Below are 19,652 nucleotides of genomic sequence, written 5' to 3' on the forward strand. Positions count from 1 at the left end.
TTCACGATCGCGCTCCTGTCGTCCCTGTTCAGGTGTCTCCCAGTAAAAGCCAGGGGTTCGGTGAACAGCGATCCCAGACCATCGCTGTGCTGTCATCCCCTCCCAGAGCCACCACTGCCCTCAGGTACTGAACCCTCAGAGCTCACTGGGTCTTATCCGACATGTGCTTGATAGCTCTAATTAAAGGCAGACGTAACAAAGACACCATATCTGAGTCAGTGCGTCTAATGTAACTTTCTACTTGAGCTTTTCTGACTTCATGTCACCTCATGTGGTGAAAATAAAAATTGGAATATTGTATTGCTGAACCACCTCCTCTCATACTTTGTCTGAAATACCCAGTTTTTATCTCACTTAGGCTGCCTTCCTGAAAATGCCAGTCTGATCCAATTGATCAGCTGGGCCAATGAGACCAGTTTAATGTTTGTTATGCACCATGTCCTCAGATTTCTGACTATAGGCAGAGAGACGTAGCTCTTACACCAGCAGCTCTAATGTTTAAATAATGTTGGACTGCGAGAAAGCTGCTACTTCTTTGTTTGAGGTTGTGCCAAAGTAGCTACTAGACAGATGACAAAACTCATTGTTTGGATCATATCATGGCTTTTGAGTCATGGACCAGATCATTTTCAGATAAGGAAATAAGAGCAGACAGATAGCGCCATGACTGTCATTGTCAACTGTTTTTAATAAGCTCTATTCATATGAAATGCTGTATTGTATCTTGTCACTGCAACTCTGCATTTAAATTTAAGGAGTTATTAGTCATGGAGATGTTTCAATGCTGTTTATTTGTCTGTTTGTTTGTCTGCAAGCAGAATTACTCAAAAACTGCCAGGCAGTGATCTGGATCACTTCGTATAAAACTGAGAGAGTATTGGCAGAGGAACGCTCTCTCCGAGGGTCCTTTTAATTACTTCACTTTATGAGAATCAAACTTTGTAATTAATATGCTGATCACATGCGTGCTGAACAGTGGGTGGAGATCCGCACAATTCATGGATCAGCGATGGTCCATTACATCACAGGATGTTATGCAAATGTCTTGCATAAATAAAGAAGCCCCGATTTTAAATGGGGTTTTTCAGACAGGTAGCTAGCAGTGATTTCTGTGGGAGACAATAACTGTCTTTGGTGTGGACCATAGACTGTATAATAAAGATGGATGTAGCTACCGTGACGTCACTTGTTGGGTTCTGCACTGAGAAAATGAAGCCCGGATTTTGCTACTTCCTGGTTGCCATCTTGGATTTTTGGAGCCAGAGACGAAAAAAGATTCTCAGCAGTGATTGGTCAGACTGACTGAGAGAAGAGGACTCTACCTGGCCACATTTACCGCTTTCTGTTTACCGACGCTGCTACTCACGTTAGCCTCCAAAAGTGGAACTAAACTCTTCTCTGGTCGACACACACAGACATAAACTCCATCAGCATCTAGAGTTCATGGCACACATTATACCTGAAGCTAGAGCTGCATATAAAATGCCGTAAAAGCAGCACCAATGAGAAAATAAACATTTACTTACTGAACTATCAGAGTCCTTTCAGTGTCCGCTGGTAGAATCGGCCGAAGGTAGTAAACTGGTTAAAACAAGTCAACGGGCCGAAAAACTGTCTGTGGAAAATGTTCTATTGCTACTAAAGCTGGACCCGAATATCCAAATATTTGATCATTGTGGTGATATCCGAATATTGATCCGAATGTTAGGAGTACAACCCCCCCGGTCGTCGGCGGCACCGAGTAGCTGCTTTACCGTCATTAAGCATTGGTATATCACAGTCTTGTGGACTGCAGTGACCTCTGGGTCAGCGTTACTTTTCATTGGCCAGTTGCTTGGCTGTATCACGCGGACCTACCAACTCTGACATCACCAGAAGACAAAATGCCAAAGACGGAGATATCCATGCTAATGCTAATGCTCTAGGACTCTGCATATTCGAATAGTCATCACTAATTGGGTCCAAATATCCGGAGCCCAAAAATTGCTACTCAGACCAGCCCTTGCTGCTGCACTGATAAATAAACTAACTGTTATTATATCTGGATTCAATCCAAATGAGGAGAACGGAGTTTACGGTGAATGAGCGTCTCGGCTGCCTGACCTGTCAATCATTCCAGACCAGATTGTAATCAGGTTGCCCCGCCCCCTGACTTTGCAAAACTTTAACGCTTTATATAAAATTCAGTATTGATTTATTTTCAGATCTGCCAGTTGATCTCTTGTTTTGACCATGAAAACTAACAAAAAAAATCCTGAGCCGAAGAAAAGCAGTCTATTGAGTTTTAGTTTTTATCTGTGGAGCTTTTTGGAACCAGCCCGTCGGACAGAGTGGTACTGCAAGTTTTTGACACTTCCGGGTAGACTTCATTTCTGGAGCCAGGCGCTGCATCCATCTTTATCATACAGTCTATGGTGTGGACTTTGTAAGTTTGCAGATCTTTTACCAGAACAAACCCAGAAAGCACAATATGGGCTCTTTAAAGTTAATCTGTAACAGGAGTTTAGCATGTTGCCATGATTTCTTGCCACGGCGTTGAGTTTTATGTCTAACCACGGCTTTCTGCTAGTTTGGTGCTCATTACATTGTTAATGATTCTCAATCTCCTCTCTCCAGTCGGAAGGTGCGCGGCGAGGGGAAGAAGTGCCGTAAGGTGTACGGGATGGAGAACCGCGACATGTGGTGCACCGCCTGCCGCTGGAAAAAGGCCTGTCAGAGATTCACCGACTGATCGTTCTCCGCCACTGCAACGGCCCGCCACTCCAACAGGCGCTGCGTTTTTTTCGCCAGAGAAATGCGGAATGGGCATCGTTTTGCATGCGTTTGGTTTTCTTCAGCTCAAAATCACAACTTGTCCGTCAAAGCTCTGGCTCTGTGCCCCCCCGTTCTGGCTTCTCCCAGCTCCACTGAACCATTCCAGCTGTTGAAGCAGCTGTAGGATGGCAGAGTCACCTTTTACATTGTCATCCAGGATTCCCAGTACATTCCCTTCATTCCCAGTTGTGGGAAAAACCCCAGTGCAGCTAAACAGTGTAAAGAAAAAAAAAAGTAGATCTAAAGGTTTCTGCAGTTTTTTATGTTGAGTTCAGTGTTGCATCTTTCTATGTTTTGTACAGCTCTGGTTTTTAAATGGAAAGTCTAGTCAAAGAAGGGGTCCAGAAAAAAGGCCAAGAGCTTTTTTTTGTGTGTTTCGTCGAAAGAGTTAAAAAGAAATCTTCACTTTTTTATCCAAAAAGAAGAATCGGCCTGTTTGCTGAAGTGTTTGCAGAACATTATGAAAAAGCATGGAGGGAAAAGCTTGCAGTTTTTGTTCTTCCTTCAACTTGTTCATCTATTTGTTTTATTTCTGGACTGTTTTGAGGTGATTTTTCTAATATCACCACCATCACAGCCTCTCCTGGCCCCTCAACCCTCCTGACAGCCCCGAGGGAATGTATGGCAGAGCCAGGAAGGGCTGCTTGACAGGTAGAAGAAGGAGGGGCATACAAGGTGAATGATCAATGCAAAAAAGAAACAATTCACAGTCAGGGAAAGTAGATGGACCATAGCGGTGATTTACCACAGCATCCAACACACACACAGGTATTACCACAGAATCAAAGCAGAATATTATGTCACTTTTTATCCAGTTCAGTCGTTTTCTTTGTTTCATCAGGGATGTGATTCTAAAGAAAGCAAAAACCAGCAGCTTCAACTTGTGGTTATACTGTATGCAGCACTATCTCAACAACTTCTCTCTTTCATCACACATGACAACTTTGCAACCAAAAACTCCTTGATGTCGTTCTTTTATGTTTTTGGTTTTTGTTAAGGTGCCATGTTTAGCGTTGTTGATGTAGTGTTTGGTTTTTTTCTCTCTTTTTTTTGGTGAAACCAAGACTGTTTACCTACCTGCTAAACAAAGTGTGTTTAAAGACCTTCCTGAGAGCACTGGAAGTCAGCAGCATGTGATGCCATAAAAAGATCTTTCACCACCGCCCTCCTCCTGAACCAACTTTTATACTTTCCCAAAGGGAACAACAAGTTTGTGTTTACGTATCTTGATGATCTGTTAACCAAAGGAGGAGGGCTAAAAACCAAAAGTGAGACACTTGCACTGTATTTGTGTAACGGAGCACCTGGTGCATTTGTGGTTAGTTTTAGAAAGTTCAAAATGTTCCAATCTTCCTCCATATTTCCAATTTAACTGCTTACTAAAAGAGGTACAAACAATATGTGCTCACCCAGATGTAGCCTCCGTTTTAAACCATCGAAAGTACTTGATTACTCCTTTGTTGTTAAGCGTGAAAACTTCACTCACTTGGCAACATGCTAGAAAAAGCTTTGGACAAGTTTTCAAAAGAGTCCGCAAGCTTTGTTACTGATGAAGTGGAAAGAGGTCAAGATTGTAAAAAATGATCTGATTTGTCATTTGAATTTCAGCCTCCTTGTTGGCCCAAAAGCAGGAAACAAAAAGGCCAAATAGTTTACACATGTGGACCAACTCTTGTTACCCGAGGCTCCATTTCATGTTCAAATGAAGACCAACGTGTCTCCCAACCGGCACCTTGTTCCTTTGGTTTCTGCATTTACTCTGCATTATGTGATGTTTTGTTCGAATGCATGCTTTGTTACTGTCTCTCTCACACACACACACACACACACACACACACACACACACACACTCGCACAGCATCATTTTACACCAGATTTATTTCAAACCAACACCAGCTAATAAACTCACACCCCGCTCGCCCGTTTTAAAGTACAGTACTTCCGCACACGAAAATCGTAGCTCTCTTATGTTTGCTCAGCTGTTTCTATTTTGTCTGTTCTTTTTGTTTCTTCCTGTATATATGTAGTTCTTGTATTTTTTTTTTTTTTTTTATGATCGGTTATCTCGGTCATTACATCTGCCACCTTATGAACAAGACAGGTTAGAGTGTGATATTTTGCGCGAGGAAATAATGTACTGTCGAATCTGTCTGGCTTCTGTTGTTTTGAGTCTAGAGCTAGCCTTAAAGTCACTCTTTGTGCTTCTTCTATGTCATTACATTGATGTTTCAGTAAGAAATATTTAGATTATCTCAAAACGGATTCGCCCTTGTACTATGTGAACATATTGTTTTAAGAAAAGACAAATCTATATAAGAAAAAAGATTTAAATTCAAAGCAACAAGAAGAGAAGACATTCATTTGGCTGTTTCTGTTGGATTCTTTTCTCATATACATTATATATACATATGAATATATATATTCTGTTGATGGATTTTGTTTTCATGTTCTGCTGAAGGAGATTCATAAGCGTAGGAGGACACCCCGGCACAATTTTCATTACGGACTAAGCTTGTTGTGCTCTTTTCAGTGTGACCCGCACGCTCCCGCCTGGAGCTCCTTCACGTCACGCTTCCCGCTGGCGGCGCCGCTTAGGGGTCGAAAACCACACTTGTTTAAAACCTTTATCTTATTTCCAATTCTCCTCTCCCTGTGTCACGCCGGCTCGCCTGCAATTAGTTTGATTGACGTCTCGATGTGTTTGCGCCGGTGTGTGTGTGCGCTAGCTCGCTGGCCGTCTCTTGTGTGTGAGCGTGAAGGAGCCCCGGGCGAAAGTATGCGGGGCTGAAGCTCGACGCCCCCCTCCCCACCCTCCGAAGCATCGCTACGGTTCCTCTCGAGGAGCTACATACCTTTTATGAAATGGCCCGTGGCGTTTCCCTGTCAGGCCGCGAGCGGGTCGAGCCCACTCCTGACAAACCAACACTCTGCGGTTCAAGCATGTCTTTGTTGGTGAAGCCCTCGGTGGCTGGATGTGGCTGATGCTGTTTGTTACTCCATGCACTCCCCCCCCCCCCATCACTGTGGTGCTTTATGTTGGTGTTCGGAACCACCCTCCTCCATTGATGTTGGGAAAACCCTGATCCGGTCAGGGCTCTGTCCAGGAACAAGTCCCGGCGTTAGTTCAGATCATTCAGAGGTGCTGGCTAGACCGGATACTTCACGGCAGCATTTCAGGGCAGCTAATTCTACTAGAAGTTCTCTCTGGATTCTTATCCTCGGTCAGTGTTGTGTTGATTTGGCCAAAATAAGCTCATTTATCATTTAATCCAAATTACCTCAAAAGGATATCTGCTGCCGTATTTGTCGAACCTGCCCAGGGATTTGTTTGTGGACTGCGGCCCGGCCTGAGAACATCTCGGTTTCATTCACTGCCGGCGGCACAAAGCTGGCCTTTAGCATGACGGTGCTTTCAGAGACACTCGGCCCGGGTCTGCGCCTGCATCCTGTACATGCTGGTGCTGCGACCTCGGCGGAGGAGGGGAGAAATGCAGGTGCTATAAAAACCCCCACGCAGTGCTGTTTCTCCCGTGTGTCCTCTGATCATATTAACTCCATTTTGTACACATTGTTGATGCTGTAGAACATGAAAATAAAAAACACCCTGCCTCAAGCCTACCAAGTGTCCAGACACGAGTTAGTGAGTGGGTCGCCCTGGAAAGAAAACCTGTCTCTCCTGATCATCGGTTTTGATGGTTTTGTTTTGTGACATGTACTGATTATTGTCTCTTATTTCATCACGAAATATTCAGACATCAGGTAATTTAGTGTTAAATGCAAATTCTTATGAGCGAGCGTGGATGTAGTCAAACAATAAAAATGCTTAGAAGTTGAATTTGGAAGTAACTGTTCATAAAACTGTCTTTTACTCGCTTCTGCTGGAGCTTTTGATCCACCTCACTTAGTCTTAAACTATAGATTGGGTTAAATGACTCAGTCTGCCAGGATTTCGTGGGTGTTTTTTGAGATTGTTGCGGCCTAAAATGCCTGAATTCGTGGCAGCTTTTCTAAAAAATTGTGATGTAAGTTGTGACGTTTTACACATATTTGTTGTGATGAAATTGCGGGAGACAGTGACAATTGCTAATGAATTGCATTTTTTCAGCTTTTCGAACGTGTTTCAACATTTTAATTGGAAATGCTTATTCCGAAACTTATTCTTTAACACTCTCCAACCCATTTACACAACCTTCGCACACCACGGTGGGAAATTAGCAGCAGCCAGAAGCTGGTTTAACATGAAGTGGTTGGTAGATTTAAGGCACTAAATGATCATTTACTATTAGTCATATTTGGACATATCTGTCAGCGGCTTAAAACATGAACTTCCCATCCTGGTGCACACTTTTTCACACGCACGCTCACAGCTTGTCACGTCAGTTAACAAGAAAAGCACTCAGAGCGCAGTATGTGCGACGCAGTGACGTACATGCGTTACGTTTGCGCTGGGGACTGCTGGCCACAATTGCGGAAAAGTTGCGATGATTGGACAAAATTGCAAGGTTGCACAGAATTCACGGAGATTGGTTGAATTTGCGTGAATTGAATTCCTGGAGGGACTGATCAAAACATACTTAAAATGGCCACAGCGAAATGTAAAGTTTAATTTCATAATAATGTATTGTTGGATTATTCATTCGTCAGTAAGCATCAGTAATATTGCTGCCAATAAAAACAATTCTAATCTTGAATATATTCCCTACTGCCAGGTAGCGTCAACAACACGTTGTTTTTTTTTCTGCTCAAATTCATACGTAAGTAGAGATCTTACTTAAAGAGCTGATGAAGACCATGTGATGCAGTCAAAAGCTCCAGATTGACTCAGTAAAAGGTCAATAACTTAGTTTTTTTCTGTCAACCAACATCCAACCTCATTTTCTTGATTTTTTTCGTATCAGTAAACCAGCCACCTGTAGAGTCATCTGTTTTTTTCCCCATTTGTTCAAAATTTGGCACAAATAGGGAAAAAACACAGATGACTTTAACAAAACTGCAGCGTCTTTGGCGTTCCAAAACATTAAACTCTTCTCCCATCAGATGTTGTAGAAATGTCAGGAATGTTGGATAATTTCATTCTGTTTGGGGCCAGAAAACCCCAAACTGCCAGACAAAGCAAGATCACGCCGCTCATCATTTTACTCCCAAACTGACAAACTAATGATGCCAAACACGCCATATGGCAGCATCCTCTTACTCTGATCATCTAACTTATTCATATTAAACTGATCTCTCAGCCCTGAAACCTGGAGGGGAGGCAGAGCGGCTAAACATGAGCTCCAAAATGATCTGCCATTATAAACATGTGTTCGCGCAGCAGAATTAAAACTGTGGCATCAAAGGGCCACAATAGGCAGTCTTGTTGCTCTGGAGAGAGTGATATGAATACTTATGAGGACTTTTTTTAATTATTTTCTCTCTCTAAGCGAAGCGGCAGCGGCTGGTCTGGCTTTTGTTCTCTGGCGTGTTTACTCCGCTGCTGCCTATTAAAGGGCTGAGCATTCGGCTGTGATTTATAAGCCGAATAAAACAAGATGGCATGATTCTGCTTATGGATGATATAAAAAATCAGCTCTTGGAGGTTACGAGGGGCCCTGTGCGTCCTCCGTGCACGGCGGTCCGGTGCGGTTACTGAGCGGTGACGGCTTTAACGGCAGTTCACGGTGTTGACAGTTTTACAAGGATTCCTGGTTTATGTACCTGATCCTTATTGAGATCAGTATTTCATACATGACAACACTTGTTTGTGACAAGAGGCTGACACTTAATATACCTTATATCATCCAACATATAGGTCAATATATGCTACAGTATATTCAGATTAAGCTACAGTACAGTATATCTAAGCTACAGTATCAGTGTGTATCAGTATATCGGTGTGATATCCCGAACTTTCTCCAAATTTCTGCCCTGTTTACATTTTCCTGTCAGCAAAGTGAGTCGTGCCTTCAGTCCGGAGGCCCTCTCAGGTCTGTGGTTGCAGATTAACCCTCCTGTTGTCCTCATTTACGGGCACCAAAAAATATTGTTTCCTGGTCTGAAAAAAATCCAAAAATTCTGCAAAAAAATTCCCCAAATTTCTGAAAATTTGCAAAACCTTCAGGAAGAAAATTCCAATAATTCCTTAAAAGCTTCCCTTAAAAATTTTATTCAAAAAAATCCCCCAAATTTGGCAAGAAAATTCTTGTAAATATTTTCAAAAAATGAGTAAAAAAATCTAAAGTGATTACATGTATATCAGTAGAACTTCTAATATTTTCTTAAGAACATTGACAACAAAAAATCAACCAAAATCCAGCGAAATTCGCTGGATTTTGGTTGATTTTTTTTGTCAATGTTCTTAAGAAACATTTTTAACATTTCTTTTTTTCCACCGAAAAATGTTCAAAAATTTCCCAAAAATGTTGAAAATGTGGACATCAGAAGTTTCACTGTGAAAATATTTTTTTTTTCACATTTTCAAACTTTAAAACGGGTCAGTTTTGCCCCGCAAGACGACATGAGGGTTAAGCTGGCCACCCACCTCTAACAGGAGATAAAACATGCGAGGAGGCTGTTATCTGGCCCACACAGACCCTTTAGCGTGGGCACCACTTGACAAACAGCAGGTGGCGCTCTGCTGAAGTCATGCGGCATCGCCTCGAATGACCCCGAGCGGAGATTGAGGAGGTGTGTGTCTGTTTCTAAAGCGCCCAGATCCTACCAACAGGTTTCTATGGCTACCATGACGTCTGGCAGGCTTGTGCGTCTTTGCTCCTTATGGGCTGCCAGTGCAGCGCCGGGGCGGCGTTGTTGTCAATTAAAAAGAGGAGAGGCCCTCCCTCAGTCCTCCATTCATTCAGGAATGTGAATAAGCAGGAGGGCGGGGCGGAGCGGCGGGTGGAATGGTTTCTGCAAACACTCTGGGGCAGCTTGGAGGTTTTTCTTTTGAGCATTAATGATTAAAAAGGAAGTCCTCGGTCTGCGTTTCCAGAATCCGCCTCACCCTCGTTTTCTTTGGAGGATTATATATGAATGTGCCTTGATGAGCGTAGAGTTTCTAACTCTGGAGGTGTGTTGCTGTGATATGCAGGCCTACAGCGACGGTGGTGGAATGTCTCTGGTGCTGGCTAGTCTGAGTTCTGCTCTCTGTATCTAGAATTCAAAGATTTGTGATACAAAGAATTGTCCTGTGAGTTGCGTTCTGAGGCCCCTTTGGCCCAATTTCTCGATTCCAGAAAGATGTTGCGAGATCTAAGAGTGACTTTTCTACTCTTTGCTGTAAACAGTTTTTTCGATCCAATCTTCTACTGTGTTTCAATGTGTGTTTTTTTTTCTCTTGTCTTTGCTTTCCCAAACATGACTCCTCCTCTCTCCCCTTTTGTATAAGGGCTTGTAGATAAATGTACGTCGATGTGAAAAATCGCTGTTGTGGTGCAATCTCTAAAAAAAAAATGTTTGGGAAATCAAGGGAGCCTCATTCAGCAAACAGCATGTGAAACAGTCGGTGAGGTGATCCATTTTTAGCGCCGAGCTGCTAAGTGGTTTCCACAGGAACCTGAAAAAGGCATCACTTGCATTCTGCGCAAAGGTGTTTGAATATTAATGCGTTTGAACAGGCAGACAGAAGAGAAACACTTTCATCAGCCTGAAACTCTGTTATTGGATTTAAACATTTGGAATATTAGCAACAGAGTTGATTATTTCAGGGTGTTTGTGGCGCAGCTCCTTCAGCTTTAAATATGCAACAGAGAGACTCGGCCTCTCTTTAAACTGGATCACCTCACTGGCTGTTTTATCTGATTACAATCATGTCAGACCTCAAGAACTCAATGACTGTCGCACTGGATTTTTACACACTTTTTTCAAACGGTATATCTACTGCTCTGGTCTAACTGTATTTTTAATACTGCATGTGCATGCAAATAAGGAAAATTATGGAATACATGACTTTATATAAATGTGCTCTATTTGTGCTGTGGCGACCATGACAGGGGTTGGGAGCAGCCAGTGTTGCCTTCAGTGTTTTCATTTTACACACACACACACACACACACAAATGGCATAAGAAAAATCCCTGAGTCATGAGTTTTCAAATCTATACAAGCGGTTTGAAAGTACCTGAGATTCCCTGCTGGCACGGACCAATTTGTACCAGTCTGAGCGCGGCTGGCTTCTTGTTGTGTGTATGAACAGTGAGTCTGGCAGGATGCTGGTAGAAGACAGATCACCAGAGGAGGCTGTGCACTAAAGCCTGCCTCTCTGAGACAGAGCGAGCGTTGCAGTGGTGGGAACAGAGCCAGCTAGAGTTATGAAGAAATCTGAAGTGTGAATTCTCACTTGGTCCTCCTCCTGCGTCCAGGAAGATATTTTCCATCTGTGTGTGATCAGAATTATGTGCTATTTACCAGACTTTACCATCACAAGACTATTAAACACAGCAATGATTTAAAACTACACTTCCCAGAATCCCTCAGCAGCACTCGGTGACTTTAAATAACTTGTATTATTGGCTGCTCTCCACCCTGACGTGCTCGGTACAGTATGTTGCGTTTTATAGCCTTTTGAAGCCTCTAAATGTAAATGTTTGATATGTGTTTCCAGACTGTAAACTAAATCGTAGATGCAACACATTTTCCTTCTCCGGATCTGTTCAGTGCATTAGGTGACACAGTTGAACACGACCTTATCTGACATTAACAGGGATGACGGTTGGGGAGTGGGGGGGATTTTGTTTCTGGAGGATTTCACGAACAAGATCAGTTCAGCTTTCGGTTCAAAGTATCGAAACGTGATCTGCAAGCGGTGGTGACATTTGGAGGAATGCACGGATTCGCTTTCTTGCTGAGTTAGGAGAGAACATCCTACAATTGTACAGTAAATGTGAAGTAAAATCCACTGTCTCAATTTACAATTGGGGAAACATCAGAGTTCCAATAGGTAACAACTCACAGTTACTTAAAGCTAATAAGACCAGCCCCCTATGTAAATGAATGGGAAAAGAGCCATAACTTCAATTTTAATGGCCATCAGGACATAAAAACTACATGTCTGGAAAGTTTAGCAAAATCTGATTTTAAAAAACGCTAAAAAAGTTTGGTGACTTTGCCCCAAAATAAGGTCTAAAAAGTGCCTTTCCCCTTAGTTTATACCTCCAACAGGTCAGACAATTGCCTTTTCAATGAGCGGTTGAGCCATGTGATATACAACCACCATCTATTTCTGTTCAGGATTCTCTACGTGATGAGCCTCTCCTCTAAAGCCTCTATGGAAATGACTACACTAGCTTGCCAACTGTAAGAAAATCCTTCTTTCAGCGTGGTTAAAGCTCAAACTAACAGTTTTTTCTGTACAAAAACCAGTGTGAAAGCAACAATTGATAATTTTAAGGAAGGTTATACACCAGACTATTGCTGCCTATAAACAGGGTCATGAGTTCAAAAGTCCTTAAAATGCACCGTCTTGTTCTATTCACAAGCTTGCAGGTGGAAATTTTCACGAGTCATGACCTCTTTGCTTAAGATTTTAAAAATGCAAAGGCCATGGAAGTAAATTTTTCACTGGATTGTAACTTTATATTCTTCAGAATTTTATAACGTCTAAGGAAAATGTTCAAACTCCCTCATCTTTTCATTAAGTCTTTCCTACATTACTTTACCCATTTGTTAGCTTGCTACTGCTAGCTTCGGTGGCTTCTAGACGTTGACAGTAGCGTCTGTCTTGCTATTGCTGTGCTCAGTGCTCTTTAATGCCATTTGGTTTACGTGACTTCTTATGTGGTGAATATGAGCTCACGAGTTCCATTTGAAGGCAGCATGTATGTTGTTTCTGAGGAGCTGCTAGCCAGCTAGCCCAGACACCATAGCAAAGAAATATTCAAGCACTTAGCATGTAATAAAACTGCAAAAATGTCATTACTCTCGTTTATTTACGGAAAAAAAACAACAAATTTATTAATTCATTAGCTTTAGAGATGCTGGTTGGCAGAGTTTTTTTTACCTTTCGCTCAATAAACTTTCATGCTAAGCTAAGCTAAAAGGCTAACTCCTTATTTACTGTACAAACGCAAGTGTGATGTCATTCTCCTCGTCTCACTCTCATCAAGAAAGTGAACACGTGTTTCCCAAACTGTTCCTTTGGCATTCAGGTGGAGTCTAAAAAGACTGATAGAAATACTTTTTTTCCAACCGTTGAGATAAAAAGCAGATGTTGGCAGGTGTTATGCCATGAGGGGCAAATAAAGCCTTCGCTCCCCTTAGATTACTCTCCTCCAATCAGCCTCATCTGCTTCTCAGTTCTGATCCTGAAACAACAACCCTGTAGGAGAGCGTCTCATTGTGCTGCTGCAGGTTGAGGAATTATTCACAACACCAAAGTGCTCTGATACCTCAAACTCTGTCAGCTCTAATAACACTACTTGTCTCCCAAAGCCTCTCTTCACTTCTGTTTTTATTTATGTGGTGAAAATAAGTCTTGGGGATGAGCTCCAGTATGCGTCCCTCAGGCCTACTTCCTCTGGGTCATCAGGAGTATGTTTTCATAAACCTGCCGTCTCATCGCTGAGGGATGAATGAGACGTTATATTGCACTGAAAAAGGCTGGAAGTAAGATGAGAAATTAGGCTAGACAGTTGAGGGAGGTGCAAGCTGTTTTCCATATTGGCAAGGCTCTCTCCGTTTCCACTCCACCTTGCAGCAAGCCACATTTATTTCAGTCTGCATCATATATCAAGCGGGATTTATTGAGGAAAGAATATGCAACTAAACGCCGTCTTTGGGGCAGGACTCCTTAACACTGCGCCCGATATTACACAACCTCTCCACACACACACAGACAGAATGAAAGAGGTGTGAAAGCCAACTGTGTTAGATCATGTCATTGGGCCAATATGTGCCCTCGCTGCTCAACATATGTCCCCGTGGCTTCGGGTCTCATCCTGTGATGATGTGAGGAGCTCGCTGATGGAGGCTGCTCACCAGGCCGCGGGTCCAGAAAGCTCCGCTAAGGAGCTGCTAGCATCGGTGTGTGTTGTGCGTCTGCGTTCGGAGGGGCGGGATGATGGAGTGTGTTTCCATTGACCGCCCGAGGTACATCCCATCTGTTCAATGTAGCGTCGGGAAACAAAAGCTTAGTGCGAGTGTGTCTGTGTGTACACCTCTACTCCCTACAAAGCCAGATCAAGCCATTCCTGCAGCCATAAACGCACATTTCAGTGTGCAAGCTGTCATACCTCATGCATTATCAACTAGTACATTGACATAGCATAATAAACCTCCCCCTGCTGCTTTTCACACCAGCATAAATTCTGTGTGAAGCATTATCATAAATACTGGCTCCTGCAGAGCGTCGCCCTCCTTTTAAAATGACCAAAATGAAACAGAACCGAAGGGATTTCATGCCTGTGATGCTAAACGCAAGGTCACATTGCGACCACTTTGAAGCTCAGTGGCGTTTTACACCATGTTGTGATCGTCGTGGTGCGTTCAAGGCCTCAGCGAGTCGAGCCTCCAGTAGATGTTTGGCGAATTAGTGGAGCTCCTGTGTCCAAGTGTGTGTCCAAGCCATTGAATAATTGATGAGGATGATGAGAAACAGCACATGTACACGGGCTCCATCTGTGACCTTAGCTGATAAGAATCACTGCTGTCCATGAAATCAGTAGCTTCCCTTCGCTGTGAGGGCGCGAGGAGGTTCAAAGCAGAGGGGAGGGCGAGGAAGAACAAGACACATATGGATCAGTTTTACACAAGCAATACAGCGAAATATGAAAACTCAACAAGAGAGATCTCTGCGGTCGCAACAGTGCGATCTAGCCACAAATTAGAGGCAAAGTCGATTCTGCGTGTTTGCACCGTCGCAGAAATGTCTCAGAAGTCTTCATGCCAATAGCCATGAGAAATGCTTTTAACTATGGTCATCATCTCACCTGTCAGAGAGGCGAGAAGAAGAAACACGAACTGATTGTGGAGAAACGCGTTGTCGCATGATCCTTGTTTTGTGTCTGTATAGTCGAGGAAGTCTTGAGTGACTCCCAGTTGGAACTGTGGCTAAGATGCTTTTTCACATTCTGCAGAGTTAGAAGAGAAGATTGATACCATGAATGAGGTGTCAATTGTGGAGCTGCACCCAGTAGCCAGTTAGCTTAGCTTAGCATAAAGAACTGGGAGAGAAAACAGCTACCCTGGCTCTGTCTGAAAGTAACAAAATTATTCTACCAGCATCTTCAACACTAACGGACTAATTTGCGTCATCCATTTTTCTTGCTGAGTTTGTTTAAAATACTGATAATTACTCCTGTGTAAGGTAAAGATATGGCTATTTGACAGTTAGCTTACTTTAGCACTTGAAGCCATGGTAGAATTGGGGAACCAGCTAAGATGTCTCTAAAGAAAAGGCCTATCAACACTACTAATCTGAAATAGTCTCCAGTCAGTTTTTCTTGGAGGTTTAGCCAAATGAAAGTAAATACCACATATGAAACTACAGTTCACTTAGCCTCGCAAAAACACCGGAAACAGCTAAAAGAACTAGCTTGGCTCGTCCAAAGTTTACAGAAGCAGCTAATTATCACTGCTAAAGTGGTTAATTTTTATAATCTCTTAGTTGAGGAAACTGATACCACTCTTGTATCTGTAGCCAGAGACTTTACAAGGACTTTGGGTTAGCTTAGTTTAGTGATGCTAAAGATGCTACACAGAGATGGAGTCTAGCACATCAGTCATGTTGTTGATGGTTGAAGGGCTAAACATGTCGTTTTTACATTTTGGTTTTTCTATGAATAACACGAACAACATAAAATATTGATATTAATAATTGATATTTGGAGATGCTGGTGAGTCAGAGCCATTTAAGCTCTTTCCCTCTGTTTACAATCTTTATGCTAAGCTAACTAGCTGTAGTTTCATATTCACCGTACAGATGCGCATGGTGTCAATCTTCTCGTCCAGTTCTCAACAAGAAAACCAATCTTTCAGTTTCCAACCCATCAAAATATCAAAATTTTCATCCCAAATTGCACATTTGGGATTTCCGAAGGTTTTTTGCCTACTGGACCTCACACACACCAAGCCATGTTTGAACTGAATGTTCTCTTTCTGCACATTTAAAACAGCCTGCATCTCCACATTACACCCTCAAACAGTTGTTCAGACACTGAGTCTACACAGGATTTATTATCAACACTACACACTTCACAAAGCACCTGCAATATGTGTCTGCTCTATCACACAAATGTATACTCTATTGCACCAATGATGTTTTCTTATATTCTTTTCCACGATATTATCAAATGAATTCTATCAATATATGATGATTTTTCTCAGATGAGTAGAATCGATGCACACTGACTGTTAACTCCTGTACTTTTCTTTTTCTTATCTGATCTGTGTGTATAGAAACTGCCATTGTTCTTGTTGTAAATGGTGTTTACTGACAAATTGCGTTCTGGTGCTGTTGTTGTTTGACTCGGTGTACAGTTTAGATCTTCTCCAGAGTGATCTGTGTGACTAGAAGATTCTGCAGGCATCTGGTTATAACTGAATAAAGATTTTTTTGGCAGCTGTTTGTTAGCTGTTGTCACCGTGTCTTTTGTCACTGGAACTACATATTGTTATTTCTGCTAGATTTTTAAGTCAGCTGAAGCTAATGTAACACCAAGATGTCACTTTTTTGAGGGACTTCTGAAGTCCATGGGATATATCTTGCATACATTTTTATTAAAAGTAAAAAATAATGTTTTTTATGTTCATATGATCATGTCTTTACAAATTCCATCATTATTTATTATGGAAACAATCACTTTTTAATAAAAAAAATGACTGTATATCACTAAAATGTCAACTAAATAACCGTCCGAATTTAATAATAACCACCTTCTAATTAGCTAAACATTAATAAAATGAGCTTATTCAAAAATTGTTTTGATTGAGTTCTTTTTATTAAGTTGAGATAATCATGACAGATATTTCTCTTTTTTTGGCAATATATCAAATTTTATATGGAAAATAACAAATTGTATCTGTGTCCAAGAAATCACTTTCAACTTAGTTACCCATTACAAAAACACCTCTCCAGGAAGTGTGTTAATCCTCCTGTCGTCTTCATTTACAAGCACCAAAAAATATTGTTTCCTTGTTTGAAAAAAAAAATTTCAAAATCACCAAATTTCTGAAAATTTGCAAAACCTTCAGGAAGAAAATTCCAATAATTCCTTAAAAATTTTGTTTTAAAAAATCCCCCAAATTTAGCAAGAAAATTCTTGTAAATATTTTCAAAAAATGAGTAAAAATCTTCCAAAAAAATTCAAAAAATATCTAAAGGGATTACACATATATCAGTAAAACTTCCTATTTTTCTTTAAGAACATTCACAAAAAAATTTTTTGTGTGGACGTTCTTTAAGAAACATTTCTTTTGACATTTCTTTTTTTCCACCAAAAAATGCTTTAAAAAAATCTTCCAAAAATTTTGAAAATGTGGACATAAAAATATTTTTTTCCCCACATTTTCAAACTTTAAAACAGGTCAGTTTGACCCACAGGACAACACGAGGGTTAATTCCAGATCTTTCTGAGTTATTTAAGATAGTGTGTGAGTCAAGTGTGGATTTATTGCATGTCAACAGGTTTGCTGCAATATCTTGATAAATAGCTTTGAATTTAAATTTTACTCAATTGTATATATAATATTTAGAAGAATCTTTGTGTAAAAATACCATGTGGTGTTTGGTTATAGGTGGCCATGTTGATTTTAGACCTGAAAACAGCAAAAATGTCAACTATGATATCTGTCAACTATGTTACAAAAAGTCCTGCAATTATATATTGATCGATCGCAGGAAAATAAGAATGTTCCTCATAAATCAGTGGAATTCCTGCAGAACATCAGGAACCTCTTCAATAATATTATGCAGGATTTTTCCAGCATAGAGTGATTCTTGGTGCCCTCAAATGAGGTTTTAGCCTGCATCTAAAGAAAATAATCAGCATGAAAAAGATAAGAATATACAATATGTTAATTTTTTGTTTAATTTACTGAAACAAAATGTACATTTTTTTCCGTCCCGTGGTTAGAAATACCAATAAAATGCATGTATTTCTGCTGTCAAATAAGGCAACACAGACTCATTGCCTTTATTATATGCATACAGATCACACTTCCTGCTGAGCCAGGAAAACTCTGGCAGGGGAATACGTGTAGCTGTTCAGTTTTCATCCTTATTTATGAACACGATACAGTTTGGATTAACAGTGGACCACAAATACTGACATTTCTTTGTGAATCATAAGCTATACTCTTACAGTGACTTTAAAATTCATCCTTCTGGTTTACATTTCAGCCCTTTCCATTCCTGTTTCAACATAAAAAGATAGCACTGCAGCTAAACTCAAACCCTGAAACACATGACATTTTTCGAGCTCTGTCCACTTCAGACCAGTAAACGTCTTTTGAAATAACCCTAACTGCTTAAATTTACCAAAACATGATGTGTTTACATATGGCCTGCATAGTAAGAAGCTGATTAAAAACATTTGGGGTCTCCTGCCTCCTCAGTGTCCTCCTGGATCTGGGCTTGTAGAGCTCTACTAAATATAACAGCCACCAGCTATGAGTCAGTTCAGCTGCAGGCTCCAGGCAGTCTGGGCTGGATTGAGAAATAAAGCCATCAGATGGAGCCTCTGTTGTTGGATGCCCTCTTGTGCTCAATTTAGGTACTGCAGCCGAATGAGTGTCGTCATCATCAGTCTACTTTCACCACAAATATACCATCACAGTTAGTTTGTATGTATTTTTGTGCATTTGCTCTACTTTTTGCACTCCTGAGCCGCTAGATAAGAGGGTGAATAGATAATTGGGGGACTTTTTGTAACACAGTCAACAGGTATCATAGTTGACATTTTTGCTGTTTTCAGGCCTAAAATCAACATGGCTGCCTATAACCAAACACCACATGGCATTTTTACAGGAAGATTCTTCGAAAATATTATATAAATAATTGAGTAAAATAGAAATTGAAAGTTATTGATGAAGATATTTTAGTAAACCTGTTGACTATGACATTTCCTTCCACATTTTGGACGACATACTAAACTATGACGTTTTAGTGACATTTTGGACGACATACTAAACTATGACGTTTTAGTATACTAAACTAGAAAAGCTCTCTGAGAGTGCAGTACTCCGCCAAGGCTGCTCAGTTGACATCATTTCCGACGGATGAAATACTTAATAAAAAAATGACCTTGTGCAGAGCACAGGCACGTGTTATGCATGTGCACATTATGTATGGATACCGAATTGCGTGTAAATCACTCTTATAAAGGTCTGTTGATCAGTTCATCACTTTTGGCAAGCCTTTGTGTTGCTAGTGTTAAAATAACCGTTCCCTCCATGTTTATATTTTGAAAGCGTATTTTTAATGTTACGGGCTTTTATTTTGTCACCATTCCAGCGGCACAGGCAGTGTTGCCAACTTGGCGACTTTCTCGCTAAATCCGGCGACTTTCCAAAGCCTCCTGTCAACTTTTTCTTTTGTCAAAAGGACTAGCAACAAATCTAGCTACTTTTTCTGACGTTTTGGAGACTTTGACATCAGTGGCGGATCTTCCGTGGGAGCACGTGGGGGGCAGTGGCCCTCCCTGAGATCTGATTGGCCACCCCGTGTGCCGCCCCCCCCCAAAAAAAAAAAAAAAAAAAAATTCGTTGGAAATTTACATTACTGAAACTCCGATTTCCGACGCTCCTGAACGCAACTTCGTTGTCCGACTGCAACTGAATGCATCAATGACGTAAGTTTGATCTTTTGATTGTATTTTGTTTGGATTGGAAGAAGCTTTGAAGACGTTTCCTGATGCCGGAAGAGAA

The 19,652-nt window shown here is 41.2% G+C and overlaps 1 protein-coding gene across 2 annotated transcripts in view; it reads left to right on the forward strand.

Moving 5' to 3' along the window:
- Positions 1-6,432, forward strand: part of znf704 (zinc finger protein 704) — a 56,743-nt gene extending 50,311 nt beyond the window's left edge. For both annotated transcript variants that reach the window (XM_023268764.3, XM_023268763.3), the window contains exons 8-9: positions 33-124; positions 2,617-6,432. In XM_023268764.3, the coding sequence (XP_023124532.1) occupies positions 33-124; positions 2,617-2,731 (207 nt within the window). In that variant the 3' untranslated portion in view covers positions 2,732-6,432. The remainder of the gene's footprint in view (positions 1-32; positions 125-2,616) is intronic.
- The last annotated feature ends 13,220 nt before the right edge of the window (positions 6,433-19,652 follow it).

Source organism: Amphiprion ocellaris, chromosome 15 (genome assembly GCF_022539595.1).
Source record: "Amphiprion ocellaris isolate individual 3 ecotype Okinawa chromosome 15, ASM2253959v1, whole genome shotgun sequence".
Classification (NCBI taxonomy): Eukaryota; Metazoa; Chordata; class Actinopteri; family Pomacentridae; genus Amphiprion; species Amphiprion ocellaris.